This window comes from Aythya ferina (assembly GCF_964211825.1).
Source record: "Aythya ferina genome assembly, chromosome: 4".
Classification (NCBI taxonomy): Eukaryota; Metazoa; Chordata; class Aves; order Anseriformes; family Anatidae; genus Aythya; species Aythya ferina.
Genome location: NC_140300.1, coordinates 61,517,779 through 61,531,792, shown reverse-complemented (window position 1 = coordinate 61,531,792; position 14,014 = coordinate 61,517,779). Strand labels below are relative to the sequence as shown.

The 14,014-nt window shown below is 48.4% G+C and overlaps 1 protein-coding gene across 4 annotated transcripts in view; it reads left to right on the top strand.

Annotated features, from left to right (window-relative positions):
- SEPTIN11 (septin 11) overlaps nt 1-14,014 on the top strand; it is an 81,887-nt gene that overhangs the window by 53,501 nt on the left and 14,372 nt on the right. For all 4 annotated transcript variants that reach the window (XM_084519280.1, XM_084519279.1, XM_084519281.1 and 1 more), the window contains 6 exons: nt 885-1,071; nt 3,047-3,208; nt 4,947-5,043; nt 6,700-6,868; nt 10,411-10,543; nt 11,551-11,738. In XM_084519280.1, the coding sequence (XP_084375406.1) occupies nt 885-1,071; nt 3,047-3,208; nt 4,947-5,043; nt 6,700-6,868; nt 10,411-10,543; nt 11,551-11,738 (936 nt within the window). The remainder of the gene's footprint in view (nt 1-884; nt 1,072-3,046; nt 3,209-4,946; nt 5,044-6,699; nt 6,869-10,410; nt 10,544-11,550; nt 11,739-14,014) is intronic.

The following is a 14,014-nucleotide window of genomic DNA, read 5'->3' as shown; positions in this document are numbered from 1 at the left end:
TTAATTCAGCAAGGGTCTTTTACTTTACCCAGGCTTTTCAGCAACTGCTCGAACAGCTGCACAGGCATGTGGAGCAAAGGGACCAAAACCTTGTTGACTGCCTGTCAGAAAGTTGTTTCTGGAGAACCTGAAAACACCTGGTTGCCTCTTTCTTCCTCACAGCTGCTTTTCTGTGAGCATTAATGCTGCTGTGAATCCAGTACTTGAGGCAGTGAGAATATTGTCCTGGTCTCAGTGCCCTCCTTAGAGGGCTTCCATGTGTTGGAGGCCCTGAGGTGTAGGAAGGGACAAAAGGAAAAGTTTCCTTTCCAGCAGGACAAGAAATTAAATCAGGGAATGTTAAATTATGACCGATTTTTCTCCATCGAGATGATCCTCCCCCTCCCCAAACAGTCTTAAACATGCAGTGATTCATGAGCATTGCTCACGAGTTTCAATTCCTGAAAAGTTCCCTTTTTTCCCTTACGCAATTCTCTCTTTTCTCTTTTTAGATCACAAATAAGCTTTTGGACAAGCTAGGGTAGGTGGTGACTTCATAGTTAAATTTCTCAATGGCATTGGCAGAGCAGCCGTTCAGGCTTCAATGGGAGAGACTGCAAAATACATTTCTCTTCTGGATAGCAGCCTTGTGTGGTTTCCATGCACCTAAATTCCAGGGTTTCTGCCACTCTTCCTTGCTAATAAATCCATAATAACTTCTCTGTGCCTCAAGCAGAAACAGAAACCTGGTCGGAAGGGACTGTAAGTTGGGCAGGGAGGGTCCTGTGAGCAACACTCGTCCCCTTAACGTGCAGAGCACCTCTGAAGCTTCCTGGTCAGAGACCTGTGTGGTCCCAGCAGTGAACGCCCTGGTTTGCTCACTGCTGTGTCTTCTCTCTCACCAGCTACAAGCCCATAGTAGAATACATCGATGCACAGTTTGAAGCCTACTTGCAAGAGGAGCTGAAGATCAAACGATCCCTGTTCAATTACCACGACACCAGGATTCACGCCTGCCTGTATTTCATTGCACCAACTGGACACTCGCTGAAGTCTCTGGACTTGGTCACCATGAAGAAGCTTGACAGTAAGGTACTTGCTGCCCCTGTTATGACCGTTGCTGTTTGGCACTAGTGGTTTTTATGGGTTTATGACCTTGCCACAGACCTGGCTAAACCTGCACAGAGAAACACCAGCTGTTTTTAGCAGAGATGTGGTGTGAAAATTTTATTACCTTGGGCTGGCTGCTGGGATGGGTCATAATTCACTGGTTCATACATTGCAGAGACTTAGTAAGAGTGTGGGCTGTTACCCTCTTCCAGTCCCATCTCTGGTTAGGAAACTGGGCTGCTTTGCTCCACAGCTATGCTGTAAAACGAAGTCTGAGAGCATGAAACTATGTGCTAAGATGCTGTAGGAGCCCACTGTTCTTGCTGCTTTGCTGTGGTTTAACTTGGCCACGTTCACAAGTGGCAAATTTGTTCACAACTGAAAGACCAGTTGGCTGCTGGAAGGAAAAAAAAAAAAAGGATGTTTTCCTCTTTCAATCCATAAATAAAATGAGAGGTTTAAGTTGAACTCTGCTAGTTTAGCACTTAAAAATATGGTTGCCATCTCTATTTCACTTTGTCCAATGATTAATTAGGTTTCAGTACAAATCCTTGTGTAAGTGTGTGTGAGATGGGGAGAAGTGCATCTAAAGCACTTAAGGACATCTTACCAATCAATGAGAAACAGATCAGAGTGCTGTGTCTGCATGCTCTAAATACAAACAGGGATTTGATCTTCTAGGCAGTTGTAGTGTTACTGTAACCATGATCTGATAAACAAGAATCTGAGTAAATGCATTCCCCTTAGTAACAAAACCAGGAACTAAACTTGTGGTTTAAAGCCCGATTTCTTACTAGATAACCTAAGAAGTTTTGACCTCTCTTCTTCCAGGAAAAATAACCGATGTACAAATGTAAAATGAACAAGTATTTCAAATGAGGTGTCTGTGCTTCTTTGCACCATGACTGAGCAATTTAAGTCTGTCCACTTTGCACCTGTGGCTCGCTGGATCCTGATTCTGCAGAAGATAAATGACAACGGTTCTGTACTTCCTAGAGCAGCCTGTCGGCTGGGCTTTGTGCAGTGATGGAGAAGGATCCCTGCTCTAGTCAGCTTAAAGCAGGGTTATGGAGATTAACCCAAAATGAGCTAATTGGCACTTGTCTTCTGTCTTTTGGCAAAAGGGGGTTTAATAACTCCAGGACATCCTCCAAACAGAATTAAGTGATGTAACTTAAGGGGATTTCAAGTACTGTAGAAAAAATCCCTTCCTATGGGTCAATGTTAACATCTCCCACACTAGCAGCATTGCCCACCATTGCAAGGGAGGAGAGTGAGGGTGAAGCACATCCTGCAAGATCAAAGGCAGAAATTGTCTGTCCAGAGTGGGATGGAAAAGAAGTCAGGTTTCCTTCTCCTAACACGTCCTTACCTTCTCCCAGCAAAGCAGGTACTTGCCGAGCGTGGACCCATTCAGCTACCCTGGGAGTCCCACGCTATATCGCTCCAGCTTTAGATGCTGCCCCTGTTTGCCATCCTGCTACCAGCACTGCGAACTGTGTGTGTACAGAAGAGTACCAGATACTTACCCTTATTTTGTATGTTAGCCACATCACGCTGCTCTCTTTGGTCATCTACGAGCCGTGTAAGAATAAACCCAGGTGTCCCAGCACTCGAGCAAACGCCCGCAGGAGGCTGTTGTCTGAGCGTGTTGCCTGCAGCCCCCCAGCCCGTGCAGCTCAGAGCAGTGCCTAGATAGTGATTTCCTTTCTTTGGAGCAGCTCGCAATGGTCTCTGACAGCATTTCCTGTCCAGCCAGTTCCGACAAGGAGGGGAATACGACAGGAAATAGCGTGGTGCCAAATTGCATTCGACTTCTTTTTAAGGCCATCATTGCTGCTGCCTGAACATCCTGTCTGTGGCAGGGGTGCTGCCAGCAGCAGCCGCAGGAAAGGCCTTCCGCTGGCTGGGAGGTGGCTGGCGGTGCTTCTCATGGGGTGCTGTCCTTGTCTTGCAGGTGAACATCATCCCCATCATTGCCAAGGCTGACACCATCGCCAAAAACGAGTTGCACAAGTTCAAGAGTAAAATCATGAGCGAGCTGGTCAGCAACGGCGTCCAGATCTACCAGTTCCCGACGGATGAAGAGACAGTGGCCGAGATAAATGCCACAATGAGCGTATGTTTCCCTTTGAGCTTTGCTTGCCATGGTTTCTGTGGGCCCATCCCTGAGGGCAGGGCACGTTGTGCCATGTTTCTTTTGGCTTTCAAACTCCAGTCTGAGCACTGAGATCAGGCTGGCCAGAAGGCTTTTGGAGCTGGAGATACCTGTAGGACGTGGGCTGCCTGGCCTGATACACTTCATTGTCTGACAAACAACTCTCCTCTGGGCATTTTTCATATCCTTCCCCTCTTGCAGTATTCCCATCTCAGGAAAGGAAGAGGATGGGAGGCAGGTCAGGCAGGGGGCTGGGGTTTGGCTTTCCTGTCCCAAACGACCACTTGTTGCTTCGTGGGGGTGAATCACTTCTGTCTTTGTTTTGCTTTCCGGCGAGAGCGGGGGTGCTGTCGGTGTGTTCCAGCCCTCAGGAGGGCCAGCGGCCATCAGCAGCGTGGGCTCTGCCTTTCCCCTCCTTCCCCTTCCTCTAGCAATAGCTGCAGGAACAGAGGGGCAAATGAGGCTGTGGTAGAGCAAGAGTTTGCCCTGAGTAACACCAATTCACCATGGGCCTGACTTGCAGCACGAGGGGAAGAGCACGAGCCCACCATTTCTGGCAGTGACCTGCATCACTGCGGTGCCCTCGGGGCCCTTGGGTGGCTTCAGCCGGTCATGTAGCCCAAGAGGATGTGCTGGTCCCAAAGAAAGCTCATGTAAAATGAGCAGAAGATTGAGTTATCTGCATTTTACAGGGAGCGGAGGCATTGCAAGCCATTTCCTTGCAACTTGAAGACTTGGGGGAGTTTCCCTGCTCAGCTGCTCATAGGCAGGAAACTTTCAGACCCAGCTGGGTATCAGACCTTCTCCAAACTTCTGTATCACCTCCTGCTTTTCTCCGTCTGTGTTGTGCTCTCAGCGGGGAGAAGCTGGCACAGGGAAGGGATGTGCTCCTGCCAGGGCGTTGCATGTGTGGTGCGTGCCTTGCCCTCCTCTGGTGCAGCCTGGCTGCTGGGAACCTTTGCCAGTTTTAATCACACCCTCTCTGCAGCTTTTTTTCTGAGGCTTTTTTCCCTCCTGCCCAGCCTGCGACCACAACCTGATGGCCAAGGCGTGCGCTCCCAGGGCTTGAGCTCAGCCCTTTCGGGTGCCGTTTGGGCAGGGCACAGCACGGGGGGGGAGCTGGCAGGAGAGGCGAGCTCCCTCCTGGCAGCAGCTGCGGTTCTGGGAGCAGATCCCAAACTGTTGCCGCCACACCCGCGGGGAGACCGGGACATAGCAGAGCTCGGTGACTCAGACACGTCTGCCCTGGGCTGGGTTGACTCTGCTCTTCCCCTTGCTCGCAGTTTTGCCCTTTTTAAGAGGAAACATTAGCAGTTATTTCTAGCAGCAGAAACTCCCTGATTTTTTAGCCTACCTTCCTTTCGAGCATGTATTTTCTTTTCTTTTTTTGCTGTTTGACAGTTATTTTTCCTCAGTGCTCAAGTTTGTAAGCCTTTTTCTGTGCTGAACATAGTCATGCACTGCAGTTACATGTAAAATCTGTGCATCTCTTTTATTTTTGGGACTTCAGAATTTTGGACTTTGTGAACATTTTTAATCCAGGCTGTCCTGTTGGTCTTCCTAAAACACCAGCTGAATTGGAAAGGCACTTAAGCAACTTAAATCCAGCACAGCTGCCACATAAACAGCTCTTTTCAGAAACAGTCCCTGGCAAGGCAAGAAAGGAAATCCCTAACCTCCTTGTCCCTTTGCTCTGTAGGTCCACCTTCCCTTCGCCGTAGTTGGCAGCACCGAAGAAGTGAAGATTGGTAATAAGATGGCCAAAGCCAGGCAGTACCCCTGGGGCGTTGTGCAGGGTATGTTACTGAAATCACAAATGAGTCTTTGTCGTCTTCTCTCTTTCTCATGAAAGGTGCAGTGATCTCTGAATGCCCCTTATCAAAATCTGCCTTGAGAAAGCAAGGTCTTTCTCCGTGAAATCAGGGCTTTGCAACCTCACGCTAGTTTTGGAGGGGGTGAGTGGGGCTCAACGTGGCCCCTTGCTTTGGGAAAGATCAGGGTGGTGGAGCTCACTAGGAGCTGTTGAATCTCTAATTAAAAAATAATAACCCTTCTCTGTTCCATGTGCTTTTCTGCCAGCTGTAAAGTGTGAACAATGGGGAAGGCTGGGGCAGCCAACAGCTTTGGAGTTGACACAAAAGCCAGCATACAACCCTGTAGCTGGGGGACTTTTCCGGGGAGGAGAGCAGGTGCCCTGCCTTGCCAGCCTGAAGCGGGAACAGAACTAATTCAACCCTGACCGCTTGGTGTGTCTCTTCCTGCCATCCTAAAATGTGGACCTGTGGCTTGAGTATGCAATCCCCTCATAAAAGTCAACCAAAAGCACCTTTGGAGAGCAGAGTTTGGCTTGGGCTCTGTTGGCAGCCCAGGCTGTACCAAAGCTCCCAAAGAACAGGCTGGTCCTCGCTTTCCCAACCAGCAGTGGGAAGTAAAGCATTGAGACCGTGGTGGGCTGCTTGTGGTGACAGCTGCACTATTCAATTGGAGAACGTCCCAGCAAGCTGCAGGGGAGCATCCACAGGACAATTCTGCAAAACTCACCCAGTTTATCTCAGTAATACAATCTGGCCCTGAAGCAGCTTCAGACTTTCTGTCTGTGTCCGCCATGGGGTAATACTGGGGATAACTGCAGTTAGGAAAGAAGTTAATGTTTGCTAAGTCTTGTGCTCAACATGTATCCTGCTGGGTTCTGGCTGTTCCCAGGAACTAAGACCAGATAGTCAAAGAGATTTAGTTGGGTACTGGAGGGACTTTGAAGATCTGGCCCTGAATTGTCCCTTTCCTCTGAGACAGCTGCTCTGATCTGAGGGGGAGCAGCTGGAGTGCTCTGCTGTGTCCCCAGGGACATGCTGCAGAGCTATCTGCTAGCAGCAGATCTGCCTGCTGCTTGCGGATGTATCCTAAAAAGAGAATTTCCACCCCTTACTTTTAAGCATACCCAAACTGTGAGCAGCCTTCTGGCCGCAGACCCCTCTGGGTTGAACAGCTTGCTCTCCCAGGAGCTGACCAGGGCACACCGAGCTGTGTTCTGCATAGAAATGGTTATGAAAGCACGATTACAGCATCTCTGCCAGGGTCTTCTCATATCCTTTGTTTTCACCATGGCCACAAGCAGAGTTTCTGCTGCCTGCCTGGGCCCCTGTTGGTGGCTTACATTTAGAATGGATTGGAGTGGGACGTGCAATCCCATGTCCAAATGGGTCGGCATCACCTTGCTGGTGCAGATGGGAAGCACGGGAATCTTGTAACTCCACTGAAAGGCCTTGGGCTGATGCCTGTGTTTGGTGTGGGGGGCTTTCACCCCCAGTTCAGCAAGATGTTTTGGTGCAGCTTGTCCTGGAGCTGCACTTGGGAGCTTGAAAACCTCTCAGGCTTGCCAAACTGGGGCCTGGGTCCAGGGAAATGGGGGACCCTTCTTTGTTCTCTTTGTGGATGGTTTGTCTTGTTTGCAGTCGAAAATGAGAATCACTGTGACTTTGTGAAGCTGCGGGAGATGCTGATCCGAGTGAATATGGAGGACTTGAGGGAGCAGACGCACACCCGACACTACGAGCTGTACAGGCGCTGCAAGCTAGAGGAAATGGGATTCAAGGACACGGATCCAGACAGCAAGCCTTTCAGGTAGGAGAAGATAACTTGGGCCTTGAACAGCCAGAGAGCTGGGAGGTCTTCAGGATGCCAGCATTTGCATGGACCACAGAGGAAATAGCCATGGTCGCTTAAAGCAGCCAAGATCTGAAGTGTGGCTGGGCAGTAAGACTTTGTGCAGTGCAATCCTGCCCCCAAGGCATATGCTTTGTACAGGAAAAACACAGGAGAAGTTTGGCTGGTTAACACTCCAGCTTAAAAATGCCAGGTCTTCAGGAATAAAGCTCGTGTTGGAGTTGGAAAGCTGATTTTTGGAAAGCAAATTGCCCAGGAACTTCTGCTGCTTTCTGCCCCTGGAACAGGGCAGGTTTTGCAATCATAAGGTGATGTGTTTTGGCTGCCAGCTCACTCTGCCAGGTACAACAGCTGGGTTTGTAAAAAGTGCATCCAGTGCAGCTGTGTCCGTGCTGAGATGAAGCCGACTCATGCGTGGAGGTTGGTCACCCACGGGGAGATCCTGAGATAAATGTTCTTGTTGGCTCTCCTAGGGTTTTCCACAGCTGGTGCAAGGTGCCGTGTGAAGACAGTGCTATGGTCTGATGCGTGAGGCTTGGCTTACTGCTAACTACAAAGTTTACGCTGCCTCTGACAGCTTTATTGGTCCAAAGCCCAAGTCATTAGCCAGGAACATCAGCTGTGTGGGAATTTGGGAGTGAATGTTTGTTTTCTTCCTCCGTTTCCTGTTTCTCCCCACCTTTTCCCTAATAATTGCCCCCCCCCCCCGCTTTAGGAGCATCCCACGCTCCTCTCTGCCCCAGGGGAAAGGAGTCAGGATTACTCCAGCATCTTTGCACTGACGCTGGTTTATCTCTGTAGCACTCGTGCATGTCAGGAATGGACGTGCCAATCTTGAGATGGCAGACACGCAGCTGGCTTGTGCAGATCACCACAGATGCAATTCATCTCAGATGTTCAATAGGGGAAAACCAGGTGGGCTCCAGAGCAGAAGGCTGAGCGGGGGGCCTCGTGCTCCTGTTTCTGGAAAACAGCAGTCCGCAGAGAGCAGAGCGAGGCCTGTGCCACAACACAGAGTTTGCTTCAGTTCAGGGTTTGATTTGTGACTTGCCGAGGCTATGCAGCTGCATTTCTTTTGCAGTGGAGAAACTGTGCTGAGTTCTGTTACTGAGCCCAAGTGTGAAGCTTTATTGGATTTCCTTTCTGGAGAGCAATGGCTTAAGATGGGCTCAGCCCTTCCCTTCCAGGAATCTGAGGAATTTCCATTGCTTCCTGTGCACGAGGCCTCTTTTGACCAAGCTATAAGTAGAAAGGAAATGAAAACGTACAGAATTTCTCCATCTGGTACGTGCTAGTTCAGAACAGTTCGCTCTGGCTGCCTCCTCCCTCCCTCTCTCCCATAAACAAACAGAACCCCTGAACCCGAGCTGTTTGGCTGAGGCTGATGTATGTCTGAAATGAGGGGAACGGGAGGTTTGGTTCTCTCTGTTCTTCCTGAGACCAGCAATCAAAGCCATGCTTTCCTTCCTGGTACTGGGAGACCGCTGCTCTTCAGCCAGTTTGCACCAGGGAGCCCTTTGTAACTCTCGGGGTGAGCTGGGCAAAAGACCCCAGCAAACTGTTGTGTACTTAACAAGCAAATTCCCTTGTCATCTGTGTCTGTGAGAAGCTGTAGGGATCCCAGTAGCTTTGGACTGTTATTCCCTGGGGCTGGAAGTGTTTTTTCATATGCAGCCTGGAGTTGCCGGGCCAGTTTCTCTGTGAATTTAGCTTCTTTGGAAATCAGAGTCACTTCAGTAGAGATTTAGGTTTTCTGGCTTTAGGTTAGTGGCAAATGTTTGACTGAAGCTGGGATTAGCATTGGACCTAGGAAAAATTAACCACAAGCCTCTGCCCTTGCTCCTGCAAGCCTTTTTCTGCTTGCCTGGCACTGCAGTGTTGGAAGTGAGCTTTGCAAGGAAAGGTTTTGCAGTGCAGGATACAACTCGCAGCGTGCAGCTTTCCCTTTCAGTCCGCAAGGCTCTGCTGCTCCCTAGGACGGGATGTCACTAACTGCAGATTGCATTTCTGGGCGCTGAGCAGCAGAGACTAATCCGCACTGAGAGTTTTCCTAAGCTGCAGCCAGTCCCTTCAGAAGGGTTTGTAAATGGGGGTTTCAATGTCCACAGCCAGAGGATTAAGTCCAAGACTGAATTTTAGGGAGACTTTGATTCGAGTGGCCCAATCTCCATCCGCTGTGACTGGAATGGGTCTTAATTGAGTTCAGAGCCCGAAGATGCCTCTCGCTCTGTTCTCACATGAAAAGATTTCTGCGATTTGTACAGTGAGCCTTTTTGGTTTGTTGTCCAGGAAGCTGCTGTAGTCAGCTGGAATCGTGGGGTTGCTCCACAGTGCCGGGTGCTGTGTAATGTAAGAGCAGCTCAGGCGGCTCCTCGGTGGAGTACCTTAAGAGGAAATCCAAGTGCCCATCAGTTAGCAGCGTTAGCCCAGGTCTTGAGTCTGTGTGTCCAGTTTTGTTCCCCAGTTCAAATACAAATATATAGCCACAGAGTAGGAACGACAAAACCTTGATTTTAATGGGATTAACATGTCCCACTGGCCCAGTGGTTAACGTGTTCCTTAGGTGCATGCATGTAGCGCATCTCTCTGATAGCAGTGGCATTTTCTTTTAAAAAATGCAGTTTCAGAGAAGCTTCTTGGGGAAACAGTTATCATTCCCACACTATCGTAACAGCTGAAATACCCAAATCCATGTAAGGAATAAAACGAAAAGGAATTTGGCCTCCAGATTTCCTGCGAGGCCCTGAAAATCTCAGAGGTGCATGGACAACGTGTTTGTGTCCCAAATATTTGCTGTGATATCTCAGTGCTGGGGAAATAAAGGAATGTGAAGAAGTAGAGGGGGGAATAAAGGAATGAAAGAATCGGGTGGTGTGGTTATTCGGAGCGGGAATGCTGGCAGTCATTTGCAAAGACTGTCTCCCTTGAGAGCTAAAGGAGAAAGAGAGGTCTCCCAAGGTGGCTTTATCTTAATAAAGCTCCTGGTCTGAATCCATTAGCAGTGAATAGTGAAAGTTAATTTTGCTTTGTGTCAACACCATGCTTAATGAACTGCATACAGCCAGATTTTGCTCTCTGCTATGCCTGTCTCTGCTCGACAAACCTTGCACTTCAAATGAAGAGATTCAGGACAAACAGCGTGAGAAGCAAGAAGGTGTGAACCAAGCAGGTAACAAGCTGTGCTAGCACCAGAGGTTCCTTATGCAGTGGCTATATATTTTGGAGGACAGGGGTCCTGCCTGCTGAGTGATTTACAGGATCCTGAACGGTGTGCTCAGTTCTGCTTGCCGGTTTGTACCCCCGCTGCCACCCCTGTTGCTGCCATCTAACAAGATAGGACAGGTTTCTGGGGAGGGGTTCACACCTTGCTTGCAAGGCAGGGACCTCTGGTGACGTTTTGTGGAAGGACGATGCGGTAAGATCACCAAAGGCTGGAAACTCATGACTCTGCATGAAACATAGCTCTGATTCTTTGTTTTTTTTTTTCTGTGTTTTGACAGTCTCCAAGAGACTTACGAAGCAAAGAGGAACGAGTTCCTGGGTGAACTCCAGAAGAAGGAGGATGAAATGAGGCAGATGTTTGTCATGAGAGTGAAGGAAAAGGAAGCAGAATTGAAAGAAGCTGAGAAAGATGTGAGTATCTTGTAACTCAGAGGGCTGTGTGTGAGAGTGTGAGCTGGGATTTTTCCAAGAGAGCCCTGAGGATGCGGGCACCTGGATTCCAACATCAAGCCTGAATGAAAAAGGGCTTGCCAGGCATAAACAGTTTGAGGGAGCAGATATGGACTTGGTTCCTAGTCCTGCCATGGGCTTGTGCTGTGACCTCATCACACAAGCACTGTGCCCATAAAATGGGGCAGGAGCGTTCCCTGGTTTTGAGCATCTGAAGGAGGATATGTACCTTAAAGCCTGTGGGAGGTGCTGCAGTGATAGAAACAACTGCTGCGGCTGTGATTCCACAGAAATGCCAGCCTTGCTGCCACATAGTTCTCACTGCTCCCTCATCTCTTCATTCCCACCCAAAGGAGAGAATGTTTGCTTCCTGAAGTAACATTGATTTACAGATCTCCAGTTGTGCTGCAACCAGTGCTGCCCACTAGCAGCCACTCCATCTAGAGACTTTCAGCATGTAGGCGAAGACTCCCCGGAGGGCAGTAAGTCCAGCTCAGCACAGTCCTGCAGGGATGTGACAGAGCTCTCTGAGAGCTGCTCTGCTCTGATTTGCTCAGTGTGTACGAGCTGATGCTGTGGGCCAGGGAAGACACTGACATCTTGCTGGGGGAGGCAGCTGTTTCTTGGGCCTCATGGAGGGACAGAGAAGTGCTCCAGTAAAAAGCATCACCTTGACTGGCTGTATTTTTTTGGCGTTGTATAAGCATGAGAGAGTCCAGTAGGAACATGGGGCTTGGAAACAGAGAGAGACCTGTTGTATTCCTGTGGCAATTTAACTCCTTGCTCTGTGCTTGTGTCCATTTCAGGGCTTTTTTCACAAGGGTACATTTTTCTTGGGGGACAGGTCAGTGACTTATCGACTCAGTCAGGCCCCAGTGCTAGTGGGACCACTTCAGGCATTGTTTCCTGTTATTGGGGTAAAACATTCTTCCCTTCCCCGCTAATTCTTATTTTCTCTGCCCCGGCAGCTCCATGAAAAGTTTGACCACCTAAAGAGGACTCACCAAGAAGAGAAGAAAAAGGTGGAAGACAAAAAGAAGGAGCTTGAGGAAGAGCTGAACAACTTCCAAAAGAAGAAGGCAGCAGCTCAGCTATTACAGTCACAGGCTCAGCAGGCAGGTTCTCAACAAACCAAGAAAGACAAGGACAAGAAAAAGTAAGCGGATGTCACCCACATCCTTTGTAGGGCTTATTACAGTTTGGGGGGTTGTTTTTGTTTTTTTGCTGCATGTCTGTATTTGCTTTTCCCCATTACCAGACTGGAAACTGGGCTTTTATCAGCCTGATCAAATAAAATATTTTTTTTCTAAAGGGTGGGCCAGGGACATGATCTTAATTTTTTTCCAGAAGAGTACCTTCAAATTTTGTCGAAGTCTGACTGAAGTCTGACTGGTATGGGAGAGCAATCAGATGGTGGAGGTTTGACCCGTGATCTGTCCAGCATCTTCTGGAATAGCTCTGGGTTGTTCTGAATGCAGATTTATCTGCCTGAGCCAAAATTTAATAGGGGTCTTAACCCATTCCTCCTCTCACCCGACAGTAGTCCCCAGTTCCCATTCTTTAAGGTTATAGTTGTAAGTAGAAGTAGATCAGAAACCAAAACCGCCATGTTATTTTGACGTGGAAATCTTAGTGCCAAAAGTGAATACTTGGGAGCTTGCTTTAAAGATGAGAAGTTTTCTTTGTTTTTTAAAAAAACAAGCAACTACTATGGTACCGTAATTGCAGGTAAATGGCATTTGTACTTGTATCGAGTTGACGTTATAAGCTAAGAACCCCCCCTTACCTTTTAGTAAAGACAATAGCACTGTTTTCTACTATTTTATATTTGTATACTAGGAGTATAATCCTCTACCCTCTGATACTTTGAGGTTTCTGCAATTTCAGTAGAAACCAAGCGTATCTGTGGACAGTCCCTCCCGTGGTCAGCACCGGGAGGCAGGATTTTCAGGTGTGCTCAGCGTGGACCTAACTCTGCTTCTGTTGAAACTGGAGGAACATTGCCATTGGTTTGGGCTCAGAGTTAAGTCCCCGCAGAGCTTTGCTGAAAATCTCCCGATTGACCCAAACTGGTGTAATCTCTTTCTTGCAGCCTGTACTTGGAGATGGCTATGTTTAGTTTGCTTATTAGTGCAAAAGTCTCATATTTATTACATGATACTGGCTACTTCACCATCCTTTAAAAAGCGGAATGCAACATCCACTTGGATGTGGTATGTATGGTGAAGCCAGATAAGCATTGCAGAGGTGAAGTAGACTGCACAGCTTGTTTGTATAGCGAAGCAAAACAGGTTACTGTACAGAGGCTGTTTTGAAGCCTCCTGTTGTAAATTCCATCCAGTTTTTCCATACCCAATAAGGGGATACTTGTGCAAGTCTTTTCTGGGTTATTTGTGATAACGGCGCTAGTTGATAACTGCAATCAGGAGAGCTGTAAAGATGCTAATACAGCCAGTCTCACTGGGAAATGCTTCTTTCTTCAATCCACACACAAAAATGACAGTTCCACGCTTCTCTTAAGAGCCGATACCAAGTGTGTTTGAGTCAACGCTGGCAGAGTAACCTTCTCGAGTAACACTAAGCTGTAACCATTGAAGGAACCAAAACGCTGGCAGGAATGTGATACAGACACTTCTGTCTCCCTTGCTAACCTGAGGACTTCAGCCAGGCCGGAGCTGTCTCACGGGGTGTGCCTGTGAGGCTCTGCTGCATTGCATATATACCAATATACTTTTATAGCTGGGGAAGTTATGCAGATGCTTACTGTACATCCCCTGTCTCTACTACTGGGTCGGTGGCCATCACTCATCGCTTCTGCCCCTGCCTTCCTCCGCGGAGGGAGGGGTGGGCCTGGGGCTAGTTCCTCAGCTGATGTAAATTGATGTAGCTCCTATGGAGCCGTGCTGCTTTACGCGAACTGAGAACTTGGCCTTCGGCTCCCACTGAGATACGTGGAGCGATTGTGTGCTGCATGCTCTGCTTGGGTAACGAAATCATTACAGACCGGCCAGTGGTGTGCCGAACTGTGGAAATAAGTGTCTGGCAGCTGTTGTCCCAGCATGCTGACACGCCGTTCCGCGACGGTGCCTGTGAGTCAGATAGGTTGAAACGCCGTCTTCTCTCACCTGAGAATTCAGACGTGGTGGCCCATTTCCTAAACACAACAGAAAATTTTCAAGACGCATTTTCTTATCTCAAACAGAGTCAGTAGTTAAATATTTTTTAAGAACATTGCAATCATTTTTTTTGCACCTCTGAGATACGAGAGTAGTATGAAATGGTTGGGGAAGTTTTGTAACTTCTGGTAGCCATGGTTAGCTGCTGTTTGCTTCTGTGAAGTTGGGTGGTACAAGCACAATGTTGTGGGTGTGATTCATTGACGTTTCTAGCGGCTGTGACAACGCAGTTTCTGCTTTGCTGATGCATTTACAG